The sequence below is a fragment of the Pituophis catenifer genome, unplaced genomic scaffold, assembly GCF_029215685.1.
Source record: "Pituophis catenifer annectens isolate HBS135680 unplaced genomic scaffold, rPitCat1.0.hap2 SCAF_17, whole genome shotgun sequence".
In the NCBI taxonomy this organism is placed as follows: Eukaryota; Metazoa; Chordata; class Lepidosauria; order Squamata; family Colubridae; genus Pituophis; species Pituophis catenifer.
Window position 1 is genome coordinate 3,485,309 of NW_027256897.1, and position 18,836 is coordinate 3,504,144.

At 45.8% G+C, this 18,836-nt stretch overlaps 1 protein-coding gene across 1 annotated transcript in view; it reads left to right on the forward strand.

Annotated features, from left to right (window-relative positions):
- Positions 1–1,954: 1,954 nt before the first annotated feature.
- The window catches only part of CCDC180 (coiled-coil domain containing 180), a 45,059-nt gene continuing 28,177 nt past the window's right edge, over positions 1,955–18,836 (forward strand). Inside the window, exons 1-15 of the mRNA XM_070955779.1 lie at positions 1,955–2,062; positions 4,206–4,393; positions 5,325–5,413; positions 6,109–6,218; positions 6,523–6,651; positions 7,362–7,472; positions 8,505–8,600; positions 9,858–10,021; positions 11,162–11,281; positions 12,436–12,515; positions 13,510–13,598; positions 14,176–14,298; positions 15,430–15,603; positions 16,608–16,723; positions 17,782–17,908. Coding sequence (XP_070811880.1) covers positions 1,955–2,062; positions 4,206–4,393; positions 5,325–5,413; positions 6,109–6,218; positions 6,523–6,651; positions 7,362–7,472; positions 8,505–8,600; positions 9,858–10,021; positions 11,162–11,281; positions 12,436–12,515; positions 13,510–13,598; positions 14,176–14,298; positions 15,430–15,603; positions 16,608–16,723; positions 17,782–17,908 — 1,824 coding nt within the window. The remainder of the gene's footprint in view (positions 2,063–4,205; positions 4,394–5,324; positions 5,414–6,108; positions 6,219–6,522; positions 6,652–7,361; positions 7,473–8,504; positions 8,601–9,857; positions 10,022–11,161; positions 11,282–12,435; positions 12,516–13,509; positions 13,599–14,175; positions 14,299–15,429; positions 15,604–16,607; positions 16,724–17,781; positions 17,909–18,836) is intronic.

The following is an 18,836-nucleotide window of genomic DNA, read 5'->3' on the forward strand; positions in this document are numbered from 1 at the left end:
ACAAAACAGTTGGAAGGGACCTTGGAGATTTTCTAGTCCAACCCCGTACTCAAGCAGGAGACCATACACCATTCTGTCAAAAAGGCTATCCAATATCTTAAAATCCTCCATTGGTGGAGTACACAGAACTTCTGAAAGCAAGCTGTTTCACTGGTTAATTATTCTGACTGTCAGGAAATTCCTCCTTAGTTCTAGATTGGATCTCTCCTTGCTTCCCTTGTGGCAGCCCTTCAAATATTGGACCACTGCTACTGTATCATATCACCCCTAGTCCTTTTCATAATACTCGACATACCCAATTCCTGCATCTGTTTTAGCCTCCAGCTCCCTAATCATTCCATTGCCCTTCTCTGCACTCTTTTTTCCAGAGTCTCAACATCTTTATTTATATCGTGGCAACCAAAACTGGATGCAATATTCCAAGTATGTTCTTATCAAGGCATTATAAAGTGGTATTAACACTTCACGTGATCTTGATTCTATCCCTCTGTTAATGCAGCCTAGAACTGTTGGCTTTTTTGGCAGTGCTGCACATACTTGAGTTGAATAAAGCTCACTCTATCCTGTTTTCAGTAGAATAGAATAGGATAGAATTTTTTATTGGCCAAGTGTGATTGGACACGCAAGGAATTTGTCTTGGTGTACATGCTCTCAGTGTACATAAAAGAAAAGATACGTTCATAAAGAATCATAAGGTACAACACTTAATGATAGTCATAGGGTACAAATAAGCAATCAAATCATATTAGGAAACAGTATAAATCTTAAGGATATCAGCAACAAGGTTACAGTCATAAAGTCATAAGTGGGAGGAGATGGGTGGTGGGAACGATGAGAAGATTAATAGTGCAGACATAGTAAATAGTTTGACAGTGTTGAGGGAATCATTTGGTTAGCAGAGTGATGGCTGGATTTGCACATGGCCACTAGTGGTCACTGAAACGCACACCTATCCAAGGTTTGATATGTCAAAGTGAAGCATCTTTGAATTCAAAGATTTTTTTATGTCCGATGGTTTGTCAGTGAGCACAAACATAGCTCTGATTAACATTTTACTTTTGTAGCAAAAAAATCAAAGGCAGGAGCTCTGACAAGCTTGAAATCAGCCCATCCCACCCCTGCCTTAATCTGGAGAATCATCTCTTCAGCCCCATCATGCGTGATCCAAAATGGGTGAAATGCAGGGGTGAAATCCAGCAGGTTCTGACAGGTTCTGGAGAACCGGTAGCAGAAATTTGGAGCAGTTTGGAGAACCGCTAAATAGCACTTCTGGCTGGCCCCAGAGTGGGGAGGGAATGGGGATTTTTGCAGTATCCTTCCCCCAGGAGTGGGGTGGGGTGGGAATAAAGATTTTGCAATATCCTTCCCCTGGAGTGAGGTGGGAAAGGAGATTTTGCAGTATCCTTCCCCTGGAGTGGGGAGGGAATGTTGATTTTGCAGTATCCTTCCCCTGGATACTGAAATGCACACTTTTTTGGCAATGCCAAACCGATTCAATGCAAAAGATGGGGAGGGGGAAGACAACGGCTACCCCTTGGGAAGATGGACGGCCAATAAATTTGTTTATTTATCCCTGCCCGTTAATTGATTCTTCTCCCCCCTCCCCCTTATAAAGAGCATAAACGGGAGTACAAGAGCATCCCCGCGCTCTTCCCTGTCTCCCCTAGCAACCGCGGTGGCGTCTCCATGGCAACGGCTTTGCCAGAGGACCAGGAAGCCAGCCGGCTCGGGATTCCCGCGGGTTCTCGCGAGACGAAGGCCGCTCTTCGTCCCCGGCGCCTGGGGTTACCATGGAAACCGTTAGACGCGTGTTGGAGGTGGCCTTGTGAATGGCGGGCCGGCTCTGACGGGACGGTGGGGGGGGGGGAAGAGAGGGAGAGAATATATATATATATATTATATTTGCTTTCTTTAATTGCTTCCTTTAGCTAACCCGGGAGTTGACGCCCCCGCCATGTGCAAATCCAGCAAGAGTTCCCACGTGCTTCCCATCACCACCACGGTGGGGGTCGCCCGGGTCCTGCCCAGCGGGAAGGTCTACAGGCAGATCTTCGACGACGAGGTGTGAAGAGAAGAGCCGGAAGGATGGAAGGCTTGGCCCCATATGGGTCAAATAGGGCCTCTTCTCTAGTTTAAGAGGAATTTTGAGGGGGGTTTTTTATGTAAGGTGGAATTGTTTCCCCCCCCCCCCCAAAAAAAAGGAATTCAGACAATGGGACTTGGAAGAAGGTTGCTTTCTCTCCCCCCTCCACCCTTTTTTTTCTTTTAGGCAGTTGAACTGCACACTTTAGCTGGAATGCCTGCCTGCCTGCCTTCTTTCCTCTCATTCTCATCTCCTTCCTTCCTTCCTTCCTCCTTTCATTCTCTCCTTCCTTCCTTTCTTCCTTCCTTCTTCCTTTCATTCTCTCCCTCCCTCCTTCCTTCCTCCTTTTATTCTCTCCTTCCTTCCTCCTTCCTTTCATTCTCTCCTTCTTTCCTTCTCCTTCCTTCCTTCCTCTCGTTCTCATCTCCTTCCTTCCTCCTTTCATTCTCTCCTTCCGTCCTCCCTCCTTCCTTTCATTCTCTCCTTCCTTCCTCTTTTCATTCTCTCCTTCCTTCCTTCTCCTTCCTTCCTTCCTCTCATTCTCATCTTCCTTCTTTCCTTCCTTCCTTCCTTCCTTTTGCCTGCCTGCCTTTCTCCTACCCGTTTCTTGTATATATTTATTTCTTCCTTTCTTTTATTCCTTCCTACCCTCCCTTGCTTCTTTCTCATCCTTTTCCTTCCTTCCTTCTTCTCTCCCTCCCTCCTTCCTTTCCTTCACGTTCTTTCTTTCTCTCTATTCTCCTGCCTGCCTTTCTTCCTACCCCTTCCTCCCTTCTTCCTTCCCTCCCTCCACCTTCTTTCCTTCTCTTTACTATCCCGCCTGCCTGCCTTTCTCCTACCCCTCTCTTCTTTCTTTTATTCTGTATTTATTTTTCCCTTTCTTTTATTCCTTCTTCCTACCCTCCCTTGCTTCTTTCTCATCCTTTTCCTTCCTTATTTTCTCCCTCTTTCCCTCCCTCCACCTTCTTTCTTTCTCTCTATTCTCCTGCCTGCCTTTCTTCCTACCCCCCTTCCTTCCTCCACCTCCTTTCTTTCTCTCTATTCTCCTGCCTACCTGCCTGCCTTTCTTCCTAACCCTCTCTTCCTTTCTTTTATTCTATATATTTATTTCTTCCTTTTATTCCTTCTTCGCACCCTCCCTTGCTTCCTTCTCTCTTTCTCATCTTTTTCCTTCCTTCCTTCCTCCTTCCCTCCACCTCCTTTCGTTCTATTCTCCTTCCTGCCTGTCTGATTTTCTTCCTAACCCTCCCTCCCTCCCTCCCTTTCCTCCCTCCCTCCTTCATTCCCATATCCTTCTTTCCTTCATTCCTTCCTTGTAGAATTAAATTTCAAAAATAGACGGTTAAAATACAAGATTATGACAAAAAATGAAAAATAGGGAGGGGGCAACGGAAAGTTTAAATAACGATATACACACACAAAAGGACATTAAAATATTGCTTCTGACTTCCTTCAGTTATAATCATAGAATAAAATAATCTCTTGTATGCAAAGATGCAAAGCTAACTTAAAAAAAGGTTCATACCTAAGAATCAACTAATAACACCAATATATTACATCCCAGTCTCTTACTCTAAATAAAACATAGAACGCATAAATGCATAATTAGAATTCTACAAATGCACATAACAGTACTAGATACTTCTATAATCAAATATGTGTAATCATCTGTTTTTTAATTTAAGGAAAACATAAGACATAAACATATAAAACTCCCAACCACATCCAGTATTTCTGTAGACACAACAAATCTAATCATCAAATCCCAGAATCAAAACTTAATTTTTATTTTTATCAAGCAAAATGTCCCAAGGTGCTCTCCATCTGGAAAGAACAATAGCCAAAAAAAATTATTTTTAATCAAAGTGGCCAGTTTTGTCATTTTACTAGTCTTATCAATGTATTCTTGTTCTTTTTCCTTGTTTTCTTATCTTTGTTTTGTTTAAATTTCCTTTTTGCTTCTTTGTTTTGGTTCATGGTTGTGAGCTGCCTAGAGTATCTCCGTGGCAAGATGGCTAGTAAATAAATGTAATAATAATAATAATAATAATAATAATAATAATAATAATAATAATCTCAGCCACTTCTCTTTTTCTTCTCTTTTCTGTTTTGCTTTGCCAAGATCAACCTGGTGCACGCTCTGGGGCGGGCTAGGAGCAAGATCACCCAGCACAAAGTCCTTCCAGGAAAGATCCCGTTGGTGAGAGATTTGGAAAAAAGAGCCAGCTATGGATTCTTGTCCGAACGCCAACAGATGTGGATCGAGGCAATGCCCAACGATCAGCTCACTGAAAATCCAGTACAATACAAGTAAGGAAGGTCAACATGAGCAGAATGGAGACTTTGCGGCTAAGCAAAGTGGGTTTTAAGTGAATCACAACCAATTTTACGACCCTTTTGCCACGGTTGTTAAGTGAATCACTGCAATGGTTAAGTACAAGTAGTCCTCGACGTACAACAGTTCATTTAGGGACCGTTCGAAGTTATAGCGGCACTGAAAAATAAGTGGTTTTTCACTCTGATGACCGTTGCAGCATCTCCATGATCACGAGATCAAAATTACCGTAGGACTCTTGGCCACTGACTCGTATTTATGACGGTTGTAGTGTCCCGGTGTCATGTGATCCTCTTTTGCGACCTTCTTGACAAAGTTAATGGGGATTCACTTAACCGTGTGACTAACTCAGGGGTCAGCAACCCAAGGCTCTGGAGCCGCATGTGGCTCTTTCATCCCTCTGCTGCGGCTCCCTGTCGCCAGTTGGCTCTACAATTGATAGGGCTTTCGGTTAGGACAGGTGGAGGAAAAAGGACGCCGTGCTAGGAGGAGACTCTATGGTGGGGGAACCAGACTTCTGGTCGGCAGAGGAAAAAGGATGCCACGCTAGGAGGAGGCTCTATGGTGAGGGGCTTCCGGTTAGGACCTTTGTAGCTCTGAGTATTTAACGTTGCCGACCCCTGGACTAACTGAACAACGGCAAGTGATTCGCTTGTGGCAAGAAAAGTTCGCAAAATGGGACAAAAGTCACTCAACAAATGTTCCCGCTTATCAACAGAAATGTTGAGCTCCGTTGCGGTTATATGTCAAGGACTACCTGTAAGTCACACGGTTGTTAAACGGAATCCAGCTATTGACTTTGCTTCTGGGGAGCCGGCTGGGAAGGTTTAGCCAATGGCGACATGCCTTTTTTTTTCTAAGAAACGGCTTGGCTCAATTTCAACGTTTCCTCCTTTTCCATGGCAGGGAGGCTGTGACTCTGGCACATGTGAAGGCTAAAGAGAGCGAGAGTGTAATTGCTGCGCGGGAAGTCAGAGGCCTTGCCAATGTCATCGGTAAATATTAACACTTTTAATTGTGGACATTGCTGTTTGTGCTGAACTGAAACCTCTGGGTTTTATTTATTTATTTATTTATTTATATCACTGCAAAGCCCCATTTAGGATCCTGGAAGAAGAATCTTAGGTTCTTTTTTTTTAAGATTTATTTTTACCCTGCCTTTATTATTTTTATAAATCACTCCAGACAATGAAACTACCTAATACTCTTTCCTCCTCCTATTTTCCCCATAACAACAACCCTGTAAGAGAGAGGGACTGGCCACAAATCAACCAGCCAGCTTTCGTGTCTAAAGCAGGGCTAGAACTCCCAGTCTCCTGGTGACTGGACTATACTTACCCAGCTGATTTTCAGGGCTAAGTCAGGAGTAGAACTCACCATCTCCTGATGAGTGGCCCAAAGTGAACCTGCTGGCTTTCATGCCTAAGACAAGACTAGAACTCCCAGACTCTTAGTGGTTGGCCCAAAGGCTTTTGTGCCTGACTAGAACTCACGATCTCCTGGTTTCTAGCCCTGTGCCTTAACCACTAGACCAAACTGCTTCTCCAATCTGACTCTTTTTTTCTATTTTTGTGCCTGTTAAGAAGTTCAGGAAACAGCCTTTCCCCAGATCCAGCCTCTTAATACCCAATAATTAAACTAACCAGGGCTTAACAGGACCCTGATCACTGTCTGAAATCCATCCTTTCAGTTCCAGAGAAAAGAACCAGCAATATCGTGGCGCGTATCTACGAGAACAAAAAGTTGTGTTACGAAGAAATTGTGGCCCAGTTCAGGCAGGAACTAGCAAGCATCGGAAAGGTGAGGCGGCTGTTTTAAGTTCAAGCCAGATTTTTCCTTCTTATAAGGTAGTCCTTGACTTACAACCAGTAGTTTAAAGGGCAAAAAAAAAGAAAAAGAAAAATCCCATTCAGATGAGTCAAGAATCACTTCACAACTGCCGTCAAAAATGGTTGAGAAATCAGGTCCGATTGTGTCTCAACTTAGGGCCGGAATTTCAGTCCCAATTTGTGGTCGTAAATCGAGGGACGACCTGTAATCACGTCAGAACCCAAGCTGGTCCCGATTTATCTGTCGAAAAAAAAACAACCACTTTTGTTTTCAGGAAATGGAAGAATGTTATGTGAAGCCTGGGAAATTATTGTTGACCCAGTTGCAAGAAGCAGATGAGGCTTTTGAATCCTATTTTCATGCCTCTGAAAATGACGTCACTTTAATCTCCTACACCATAGAGGTAAGTGGGTGCTTCCTTTTCCAAAAATCTCGGTCGCCAGTGCTTCATTTTCCCACTTTGGGAGCAAATAAAACCAGCTGTGGAGTTTGATCCAGGCCATTTTTCTAAATTTTCTACGGAAAATTACCCGTTGCGGGATGTTTTTCTTTCTAAAACTGCTGATTGCCGCATCTTTCTGAGAGAACCACTACATGCAATTCTCAACTTACAGCTATTTGTTTAGTGACCGTTGGAAGTTACAACGGCACTGATAAAGGTGACTTAGGACCATTTTTCATACTTAACGACCATTGCAGTATCCCCGCGGTCACGTGATCAAAATTCAGACGACAACCGACTCGTATTTATGACCGTCGCAGTGTCCCGGGGTCATGTGATCCCCTTTTGCGGCGTTCTGCCGAGGTCATAAAATGAGGTAAAATTCACTCTGCCTTGCTTAGCAAACAGAAATTTGGGGCTCAATTGTTGTCGTAAGTTGAGAACTATCTGTAGCTTGGTTCCATTTTTCCATGGAAACCTGAAGTGAAAACTAATTCCGGAATAGCATCCTAAACCTGCCTTTCTCCAGAATAAAAGGAGAAAGAGAAAGGGAACATGTGATTAGCTTTTCTTAAAGCTTCATTTGCAAAAGATTTTGTGTCGTTACGCCGTTTGGTTACAAGACATCCCTTATGAATGCAGTGGTGTCACCGCGCATCCTTTCTTTGCAGGACTTTGAGAAAGTGTGGGCCTTTCTCTTCCAAGATACCCAGCAAAGAAGGCAGTGGATTCGAGAACTGGATGAAGCTTTACGCCAGGCTGAGGTGTACCGAGCAGAACGGGTGAGTCACACTGGAAGAGGAGGGCTAAATTTATAAAAAGAAGACAGCGAAGAGGGGGTCGACCTATTCTCCAAAGCACCTGAAGGCAGAACAAGAAGCAATGGATGGAAAGTTCTCAAGGAGATGAACAACCTAGAAATAAAGGGGGAAAAATCCTAACAGTGAGGACAATTAATCAGTGGAATGGCTTCCCTCCAGAAGTTGTGAGCGTTCCATCACTGGGCAGCCATTTGCCTGGAATTTGTCTTCCCCTTCGGATTCAGACTCCGACAGGAGCATGACAGATAGAGAGAGAGGGAGGGAGGGAGAGAGAGAGGCTTCACAGTGCTTTTACAGCCCTCTCTAAGCGTTTTACAGAGTCAGCATCTTGCCCCCCAACAATTTGGGTCCTCATTTAACCCACCTTGGAAGGATGGAAGGTTGAATCAACCTCAAGCCGGTCAGGATCGAACTGCTGAACTGCTGATAGCTGGCAGTCAGCAGAAGTAGCCTGCAGTACTGCATTCTAACCACTGCGCCAAGAATCAATTGAATGGTATAGGGCCGTGAAGGCAGACCTATGGAGCCATATCTGTGGGCACGCAAGCATTTCCCTAGGTCAGCTCTAGCGTGCATGTGCGCACCGGCCAGCTGACTTTCGGGCCTTCTGGACCCACCGGAAGTCGGGAAACGAGCCATTTCCGGCCTCCAGAGGGGTGAGGAAGGCTGTTTTAGCCCTCCCCAGGCTTCAGAGGCTTTCTTGGAAAACTGAAAAACAGTCCTACCGGGCCCACCGGTAACCTTTTTGCCATCGCGTGCCAAAAGCAAGGGGGGTGGGGTGGGTCATATGCGCATGCATGGGGCGGCAGTGAATTATGGGTGTGGGCACGCACGTGCGTGACCCCACTGAGCTTCCCCACTTTTGGCACGCGGCGGCAAAACATTAGCCATCACTGATAAAGGATCTCCTGCTTGATCAGGGAGTTGAAAACCTGCGAGGTCTCTTCCGACCTGCTCTCCTCTTACCTTCTTCTCCGTCGTTTGCATTTCCAGATCACATTTGTCTTGAGCAAATACACCAAGATGCTAGAGGACACGGCCTATCACTTATCCTCGGATGTCCACAGATTCGTACACAAGGAAGCCATGGTAAAATCCTTCCCTTTGTGATCTCGGGGGGGTGTGTGTGTCTACAGCAAGAATCCATTGAAACATCATACAGGTAATCCTTGGCTTACCACCATTCATTTACTGACGGTTCCGAGTTACGACGGCGTTATAAAAAGTGACAGGTGACCGGTTTTCCAAATTACGGCCGTCGTAGTAATCCGTGGTCAGGTGAGCAAATTCGGATGCTGGGCAAGTGGCAGGCATTTATGATGGTTGCAGTGTCCTGGGGTCACAACTTAAAACATACATATATTCTACTTCTGAGCATAATAATAAGAGCCTTGGTGGCGCAGCGGACTAAAGTGCTGTTAAAGTAGCACTTAGCTGCCAGCTGCCTGCAATTATTGCGAGTTCGAATATCACCAGGCTCAAGGTTGACTCAGCCTTCCATCTGTCAGGTTTCGGTGCTATCTTAAATGAGTTTCATTTTCAAGCGCAATCTCTCTAATGAAACATTTTTATTTAAGAACATAAAAAGCCGACAATCCTGATTTCATCTTTGCAGCCAAACTGGCCCCTCCTTCCAACCCCCTCCTCTTCCGCTCTCCAACCCCAATCTCCCATTGGCCATCATGCAGATCCATCTCTACCTCCCGGCACGTTCTTTTCCCAGGAATGTAGCCCCCACCCTCGTCTCCCAGGAAACACTATCTGTACATACAAAACTAGGTAAAATGAGGACCCGGATTGTGGGGGCAATAAGCTGACTTTGTATAAAAAAAAGAACACCGCTTAGGGGGGGCCGAAAGTCCTACTAAGCAGGTATATACAAAAGTATGAAGGCTATTGCTTAACGCATTGTAAGCCGCCCTGAGTCTCCGGAGAAGAGCGGCATATAAATCGAACCAATTAATAAATAAAAAAATAAAATAATTGAGCCCAACGTCTCTGTGGCTAAGCAAGACAATTGCTAAGCAGGTTTTATGGCCCATTTTACGACCTTTCCCGCCCCCGCCATTGTGAAATTAGCGGCCCCGTTGTTCAGTGAATCCGCTGACTTCCCTGGTCAGACGGTCGCGAAAGGAGATCACGGGACATTGCAACCGTCGTAAGTACATGCCAGTTGCCAAGCCTTTGAATTTTGACCCTGGGGATAAGCGTGAAAAACAGTCCTAGGTCACCTTTTTTTTTTTTTTCCCCCAGCGCCGTTGTAACTTTCGAACAGTCACTAAGCAAGTGGTTGTAAGTCGGGGGGGCGCCGATCAACCTAACGGGCTGCCCCCTATCTACTCGTAGATGATCAACCAAGCGATCCTGGCCAATCGGAAGGCGATCTCTAAGTTATTCCTGAACCTGACGGAGGCTGACCTCCAGAGGGATTCTTTCTATCGCTATCAGCTGGAAGAGAGGAAGGAGATCTGGAAAGCTGTGCAGAAGAAACATATCGTTTCCAGTTTCCGGTGAGGAGCATGGCAACGGAGGGGAGAAGGGCAGGGGGCTCTTAACCTTAGGAAGCAACCTGGCTGAAGGTCTTGTGAATCCCAGAAATGGCAGGTGACAAGGGCTTATTCAGTCCAGGATAGGAGATGATCTAGCACAGGCGTGTCAAACTCGATTTCATTGAGGGCTGCATCAGGGTTGTGTTTGACCTTGCGGGGGGGGTGCAAGGGGGCATGGCCAGCTCAACATCAATGTGGCAGCCCGAGCTCCGTTTTTGGCTCCAATGGCCTCCTGCAATCCTCTGCCAGTGAAAACGGAGCTCCGGAGGGCTGCACGCAGCCCTCCCGAGCTCTGGTAGCGCAGCAGATTAAAGCACTGTTATTAACATCAGCTGCCTGCAATTACTGCAACTTCAAATCTCCCCAGGCTCAAGGTTGACTCAGCCTTCCATCCTTTCTAAGGTAGGTAAATTGAGGACCCGGATTGTGGGGGCAATAAGCTGACTTTGTATAAATATATACAAAAGGATGAAGGCTATTGCTTAACGCATTGTAAGCCGCCCTGAGTCTCCGGAGAAGGGCGGCATATAAATCAAATTAAAAAAAAAAAAAAGAGAGAGATTAGGATCTCCTCCTCTGCCGTCCCCGTCTCCTTTTGCCTTCCATCTTTCCCATCAAGTTGGCTACATTTGAGTAAACCACTCCATCCTCCTCCTCATTCTCCTCCTCTGCCCCCTCCCCCTCCTCCGCCTCCTTCCACACCCCAATCCCTTCTAATATTGATAATGTTACGTAGTTGGGTCATGAAACGTCCACCAAGCTCAGAGAGCACCAAGAACCCCACAGTCCTTCTCCTTCTCCTCCTCTGCCCCCTCCGCCTCCTTCCACACCCCAACCCCTTCTAATACTGATGATGTTACGTAGTTGGGTCATGAAACGTCCACCAAGCTCAGAGAGCACCAAGGACCCCACAGCAGTCCTCTCTCTCCTGATTCTGCAGAACATAGTTTTAAAAAATGTTGACCTACCAAATAAAACTACAATCAGCATCCTCTTTGGAGGGGGGGGGGGTGTCTTCTGAAAGCTTTTTTTTTTTTTTTTTTTTAAGAAAACCAAGCCCTCCTCTTTTCCTCATCCGACGCTTGCTTTTTAATCTTACAGAGAGTTTATGGAAAGCGAAAGGATACAGAACCCAAGTTCTGTGAACGTGGAAGTGGAGAACATGCTAGAGGATCAGCGAGCTCTGGCCCAAAAAAGGAACGAGCATTTACTCTCCCTGGGGTAGGTGAACATAAAATATATATACATATACATATACATATACATATACATATACATATACATATACATATACATATATGTTTCTGAGGTTTTCTGAGGTTTTCGCGGGTGTTTGTATGTAGGTCTTTGGTTATTCGGGTTTTCTCCCGCGCAAAATTGGAGGTTTCTTGGCAACGTTTCGACGAAGTAACAGCAACACAGCTCACCAGCTCAAATCCCCCTGCTACTCAGACTAACCCGAGCACAACCAAGCCCCCACCTAAACAGAACACACACCCATCCAATCAGAGCACAGCCAACCCCCCATCCAATCAGAGCACAGCCAAACCCCCAACCAATCAGAACACACCTCCACCCAATCAGAACACAGCCAAGCTCCCACCCAATCAGTTCACACCCCCACTGGCAGTTAAAAGGAAGAAACAGCTGCGATCACACACATTGCTCCTAGAAGCACGAAGCCAAGAATGGAGCTTCTTTTCTGGGGAGGGCCCAGATGTGGCCAAGCGAGGCTGGAAGGAACTGTTCCAATGACAGGTAGTCCTCAACTTACAACCACAACTGAGGTCAACATTTCTGTCGCTGAGGGAAGCATTTGTTCAGTGAATCTTCAACGGTCACTAAACGAACTGTTGTAAGTCAAGGACTACCCATAGACTAGCAGCTGGCTACCATCCCAAAAGACGCAGGCGGTCCTTGACCTACGACCCCAGTTCAGCCCAAACTATCCGCTGCTGAGCAAGACAGCTGTTAAGCCAGCTTTGCCCTATTTTACGACCTTTCTTGCCACGGTTCTTAAGCGGATCACCGCAATTGTTACGTTAGTAGCACGGTTGTTAAGCGAATCCGGCTTCCCCATCCCCCATCCCCCCCCCGTGGTCTTTGCTTGTCAGGTTGACAATCACGTGACAACCCACCCCCCGCCCCAGGACACTGTCATAAATGCGAGCCAGTTGCCAAGCGAAAATTTGCCGTGTTGAAAAGGTGGCCCTTTTGCCAGAAATCCTTGCCCCCCCGCCCCCAATTCTACCAATTTTTCAAGAGTCTTCCCCATCTCCTTTCACCCAAACCTTGCGTGTTTCCACCTAAATGAAGACCTCCTTCTCTTCAAGGTGTTTTCGCTTCCCTTTTTTTTTTTCCCCTTCCTTTCATAGCTCTTTGTTGCCTTTGAAGCATACCAAGGCCGAAATCAACGAATGGTACGAGGCGCTGGTGGAATTAAATAAACGGATCGGTAAGGAGCCGAGTCCTCTGGGGATCGCGAGGATAATGACAGTGATGGACAGGCGTTTTATCTCCCGCATTCAGGGACCTTCCCTGATTCCTTCCCTAAAACAACAGCCCTGTGGGGTAGGCTGGGCAGTTGAGTTGAGACTTGAGTTTCCTTTCTCATAAGTCAACACCGCTCGCGGCATATTACACCGCCTGCCAGTAGCCTGGATTTTATAAAGGCATTCGCAAAGTCACTCTTTCCCTCTTGTTTCCTTTCTTGTTTCCTTTCTTCTTTCTCTCTTTCTCTCTCTCTCTCTTCATTTTTTCCTTCCTTCTTTCTTTCTTTCCTTCCCCTTCCTTTCCTTTCTCCCTCCCTCCCTTCTTTCATTCTTTCATTCCTTCCGCTTCCCTCCCTCCGTCCCCTCCCTCACTCCTTCCTTCCTTCCTTCCCCCCTCTTCTCACCTCCCTCCCTACCCTCTTCTTTCCTTCCTTCCTTCCTTCCTTCCTTCCTTCTTTCTTTCTTTCTTTCTTTCTTTCTTTCTTTCTTTCTTTCTTTCTTTCTTTCCTCCTTCCTTCCTTCCTTTCTTCCTTCCTTCTTCCCTCCTTTCCTTTCTCCCTCCCTTCTTTCTTTAATTCCTTCCCCTTCCCTCCCTCCCTCGGTCCCCTCCCTCCCTCCTTCCTTCCTTCCCCCCTTCCTCCCTCTTCTCACCTCTCTCCATCTTCCTTCCTTCCTTCTTTCCTTCTCCTTCCTCCTTCCTTCCTTTTTTCCTTCCTTCTTCCCTCCTTTCCTTTCTCCCTCCCTGCCTTCTTTCTTTCTTTAATTCCTTCCCCTTCCCTCCCTCCCTCCGTCCCCTCCCTTCCTCCTTCCTTCCTTCCCCCCTTCCTCCCTCTTTTCACCTCTCTTCATCTTCCTTCCTTCCTTCTTTCCTTCTCCTTCCTCCCTCCTTTTTCCTTCCTTCCATTCCTTCCTTAATTCCTTCCTACCTTCCTTCCTTTCTTTCTTTCTCACCTCAAGACACTCACAACGTCCAGTCCATGATGAGAATTCGCCTCCAGTATGAGAAGGTTTGTCAGGAGTGTTTGGAAAAACTCCAGGAATGCAAGGTGAGTTTTAAAATAGGTGCGGGGCATAAGGTGTTTCCTAAGCTTTGGTGATCTTGTTGTCCCTTTAAAAAAAAAAAATGGAAATGTGATTTTTAGAGAGGGAGAAAACTAGCTGAATGAAGTGAATTGTATCAGATTTGACAGCCTCTCTTGCCAAAGTTGTTAAGTTAGTCACACAGTTGTTAAGTGAATCTGGCTTCCCCATTGACTGCTTGCCAGAAGATCTCAAAAGGGGATCATGTGACCCCGGGACACTTCAACCGTCATAAATACGAGTCATTTGCCAAGCGTCTGAATTTCGATCACGTGACCCACTTTTTTCAGTACCATTTTAATTTTGAATGGTGACTAAACAAACTGAATTATCTGTATCCTCAATCTAAAACTATTGATTGGGCAATTTCAAATGTAAATCAATATAAGAAGACAATCATTCTTCCTTTGAATAAATACAAAGTTATTTATTTATTTGGATACCAGATGTGTCATGGAAATGATTAGGAGGCCTTGGTGCTTAGAAATTGCAGGCCAACAACTCAATTCTTTTTTTTTTCTCCCCCTCTCCCTCCCTCTTTAGCAAAATCTGATAGACCTGAAGATTTGTACCCCCAAAGAGGCTGAGAAGATTGTAAACCCCAATTTCTATCAGTTAATCGGGAAGCTGCAGGTTCAATTTGAAATCAAGATAGATAAGATGGACGTAAGTGTAGCCCTCTCTCTCCCATGAAAGGGACAGGGAGATTCATTAAAAGAAAGGGGAAATGAGGGAGAGGGGGAAGGAAATGGGAAAATCTCATTAAAAGAAATGGGAAAGAGGCAGTTTGGTCTAGTGGCTAAAGCAGTGGTGAAATCCGAACCGGTTTGCTACCGGTCCGCTGGCCGCAGATGCCGAGTATGTACCAAAAGGAGGCTTGGGAAGGTTAGTAGAGCAGCGAGTGGGGCGGATCAGCTGTGGCGTGCGATTTAGCTTTGCTAGAAAGCAGGATCTCCTGCTTTCTAGCAAAGCTAAACCCCGCTGCACAGCTGATTGTCGGAAATACCAGTTCGGAGGAACCAGTAGCTTTTTTAAACTACTGTTTCGCCCAAACTGGTAGCTTTTTTTTTTTTTTACTACCGGTTTGCCCGATAGTTTTTATCACTACTGGTTCGCCCAAACCGGAGCAAACCGGTAGCATTTCACCACTGGGTCCTGTCTTGGGCACAAAAGCCAGCTGGGTGACTTTGGTTCAATCACCAGGAGACTGGGAGTTCTAGTCCTGCCTTAGGCATGAAAGCCAGCTGGTTGATTTGGGGCTCAATCACCAGGAGACGGTGAGTTCTAGTCCTGACTTACCCCTGAAAATCAGCTGGGTAACTATAGTCCAGTCACCAGGAGACTGGGAGTTCTAGTTCTGCCTTAGGCATGAAAGACAACTGGGTGACTTTGGGGCCAATCACCAGGAGATGGTGAGTTCTAGTCTTACTTAGCCCTGAAAATCAGCTAAGTAATAGTCCAGTCACCAGGAGACTGGGAGTTCTAGTCCTGCTTTAGACACGAAAGCCAGCCGGGTGACTTTGAACCAGTCCCCTTCTCTCAGTCCGGGCCACCTCACAGGATTGTTCTGGGAAAAATAGGAGGGGGAAGGTACATTACGTATGTTCACAGCCTTTATCAAAATAATAAAGGCAGGATTGAAATGAAATTAAAAAAATCTGGGAGAAAATCTCTTTCCCTGGGCAGCTTTTTTCTTTTTCCGGATTCAGTTTTTTCCTCCTAGCCTTCCCTGGTCAGGACTGTCTCCTTTCCCATCCCCACCACGGATCTTTTCCTCGTTCTTCCCGACTCTTCCAGGCTGACTTGGAGCACCTGGTTAAAATCAGCGAAATCAACTGCCGGCACCTCTATCAGTACTTCCAAGATGTCCTGGCTATCTTTGATTTCCACCAGCAGAAACTCAGCCAACAGGACAACAATCTTCAGAAAGCTTTAAACGATTGTCGTGTCAAGCACGAAAATATGAACAAGGTCAGAGCACTGGTCCCAGTTTGGGGATGGGTGGGGTTGTCCGGGAGGAGACCCTGCAAATTATTATTATTATTATTTTTTGCAAACACTACAGAATTTGGATCCTGGGTATAGCTCAGGAGAGGACCTCCAAGGACCAAGTTTCCTGCCCTCCATTTAGTTTTCTAAGGTCCTTTCTGTCTAATTTGAAAAATTCTCTAGAAGATGCAGACTGCTGTCTGCCTCGCGCTCTCCCGTTTTTGGAGGATGCTTGGTTGGTTTTTTTTTTCCAGACATTTCATGACCCAGCTAGGTAACATCATCAGTGCTACAAGGAGTGCGGTTTGCTCTCGGCTTATATAGAGTGGCTTGCCCTGTCAATATTGGTGGGAGTGTTCGTGGTGGTTCCTTGATTAGACTTCTGTTTATAGTTCGATCATTTGTCTGAGTTGGTAGTTCTTTGTTTGGGGGTATTGAGCAAATCCCACTCCCTTCTAGCACTGATGATGTTACCTACTTGGGTCATGAAACATCTGCAAGAAAACAACCAAAGTCAGAGAGCACCAAGAACCACCACCATCTCCTCCTCCTCCTCCTCCTCCTCCTCCTCCTCCTCCTCTTCTCTTTCTTCTCTTTCTCCTCCTTCTCTTTCTTCTCCTTCTCCTCTTCCTCCTCCTCCTCCTCCCTGCAAACCCCACTCCCTTCTAGCACTGATGTTGTTACCTAGTTTGGGTCATGAAACATCTACAACAAAAACAACCAAAGTCAGAGCGCACCAAAACCACCACCATCTCCTCCTCTTCCTCCTCCTCCTCCTTTCCTCCTCCTCCTCCTCCTCTTCTCCTCCTCCTTTCTTTCTCTTCCTCCTCCTCCTTCTCCTCCCAGGCTGATTCTTAACAATGAATTTCCACCATGCATTTGGCTAAAATCATTCTAATATGCAACTGAGTGGTTTTTTAAAAAAATCTATACATACAAAAAATCTATACGTACAAAACGCCTCTTTGTTTTCCGCGTGCAACTAGCTAAGGGAAATGAATCTGGACATAGCAGTGGACAAACTCAGGATGCAAAGCACCGATGAAAAACTCAAAGCCTACCTCGAGAAGGTTTATGCTGCCTTGGACATCATTCGCAATGGGTACGTGAAGGACTGGCGCCTATGTTGTTTTGAGGGCTTTGCACAGCACAAATACCCTGATACCACTAGATGAGATCGCTAGGGCTCGCTGCCTTAGAACAGTTTTTATCCGTGGGCCGTCAGACTCCTGAATGCGAAATAACATCATAACTACCGTATTTTTCGGAGTACAAGACGCACCTTGGTTTTTGGGGAGGACAATAAGAAAAAAGCTGATTGGCAGGTGGATCTGCCTCCCGGAATACCCCCAATCAGCTGTTCCCAGAGGTGAATTTTATCAACAGGTTCCTTGGTTGTGAGCCCTGTGCCTTGCTTTTTTTTGTTTGTTTGTTTGTTTTTCTGCCTCTGAAAGCCTCCGAAACAGAGCTTCAGAAAAAAAGCCTTCTTTCAGAGGCTTTTTTTTCTAAAGCTCTGTTTCAGAGGCTTTTTTTCTGAAGCTTTTTTCAGAGGCTTTTTTCTGAAGCTTCTTTCAGAGGCTTTTTTTCTGAAACTCTGTTTCAGAGGCTTTTTTTCTGAAGGACTACCTTTATTCTGTTCAATCTTCTTTCTTTGGTAGATTAACCTCTTCCGATCTGTTGGTTATTGTGTCATTCTCCAGATTTGTTAGCATTGTTTGATTAGAACCTTTACTGACTCTTCTTTTGTTGCTTGCCATATTATTTTAGATAAAAAACCTTTCAGAGGCTTTTTTTCTGAAGCTTCTTTCAGAGGCTTCTTTCAGCCTCTGAAATCTCCGTTTGAGAGGCTGGGCGGGGCTACATTCAGAGTATAAGACGCACCCAGATTTTCACCCTCTTTTTTGGGGGAAAAAGGTACGTCTTATACTCCAAAAAATACGGTACATTGTATGATGGACTGCAGGGCCAGCGCAACGTGTGACATGTTCACACTGGTGCAATAGGACTGGGTGTTTTGTTAATATGATTTATTGGGTTAGGAAATTTCTATCTTCACTGTGGGTTGTATTGTGTTGGGGTTAGGGTTAGGGTTAGGGTGCTGCAGTTTGGAGAAGGGAGGATGGAAAAAGGTTCAAATTACGCCGTTTTTGTTTGGTCAAGGTACACCGCCTTCCATCAAGACCTCTTGTCTAAGGTGATCGCTTACCCACGCCACGTTCGGCACGAGCTTCTTTCCTACAGCGCCACCATCAGTCGGTATTTTTACGTCCTGGGCAGCTACAAAGGGGTAGGCAGAAAAACAGATCGCTTAATACAACCTGCATGAAACTTAGCTGGCACTCCAAGCACGCCCGTCAAACAAGACGCGTGGGATTGCTTCGTACAGGGGGTGAACCCAGTCGCCGGTGGTATTCGGAGACTGAATTCCCAGTCCTTCTGAATCATGGCTTAGAGGCAGGGGTGAAATCCAGCAGGTTCTGTCAGGTTCTGGAGAACCGGTAGCGGAAATTTTGAGCAGTTTGGAGAGCCATCAAATACCACCTCTGGCTGGCCCCGGAGTGGGGTGGGAATGGAGATTTTGCAGCATCCTTCCCTTGGAGTGGGGTGGGAATGGAGATTTTGCAGTATCCTTCCCCTGCCACGCCCACCAAGCCACACCCAACAAGCCACACCACACCCAACAAGCCACGCCCACAGAACCGGTAGTAAAAAAAATAGGATTTCACCACCGCTTAGAGGACAGAAAGAGCAGAATACAGAATAATAACAAAAGTTGGGTTAAAACTTTTATTGGCTGCTTCCAAATTTTATCTTGTTTTGGACCTTAAAAAAGAAAACGCTTCGTCTCTTCTCTCTGGATCTTTAGCCTTCCCGTGGAACTAATTTCCAGATCTCCTCTATCCGGCGGGACGAACGCTAACAAATAACATTTTAGCCGCCATTCCAAACCACAACCACAAAAATACCAATGAAACCCGGCTTTTGAACAGACTATTGGAGCCTCTTTAGTTGCAGTGTGGCTTCTTCTAATCCTGGTTAGATTGCTTCTTAATACCGTGGATTCGATCCGTCTTCAACGTTGCTTTGTGGGCTTGTGGGCAGTTTATTTAAAAGCCACGATGGACCTTGGGTTAATTGTTCCTTTGCTGATGTTGGGGAAAACAGCTGTGTGTTTTTTCAAATAGGTAACTCCCTTTCTCCCTCTCCCCTATTTT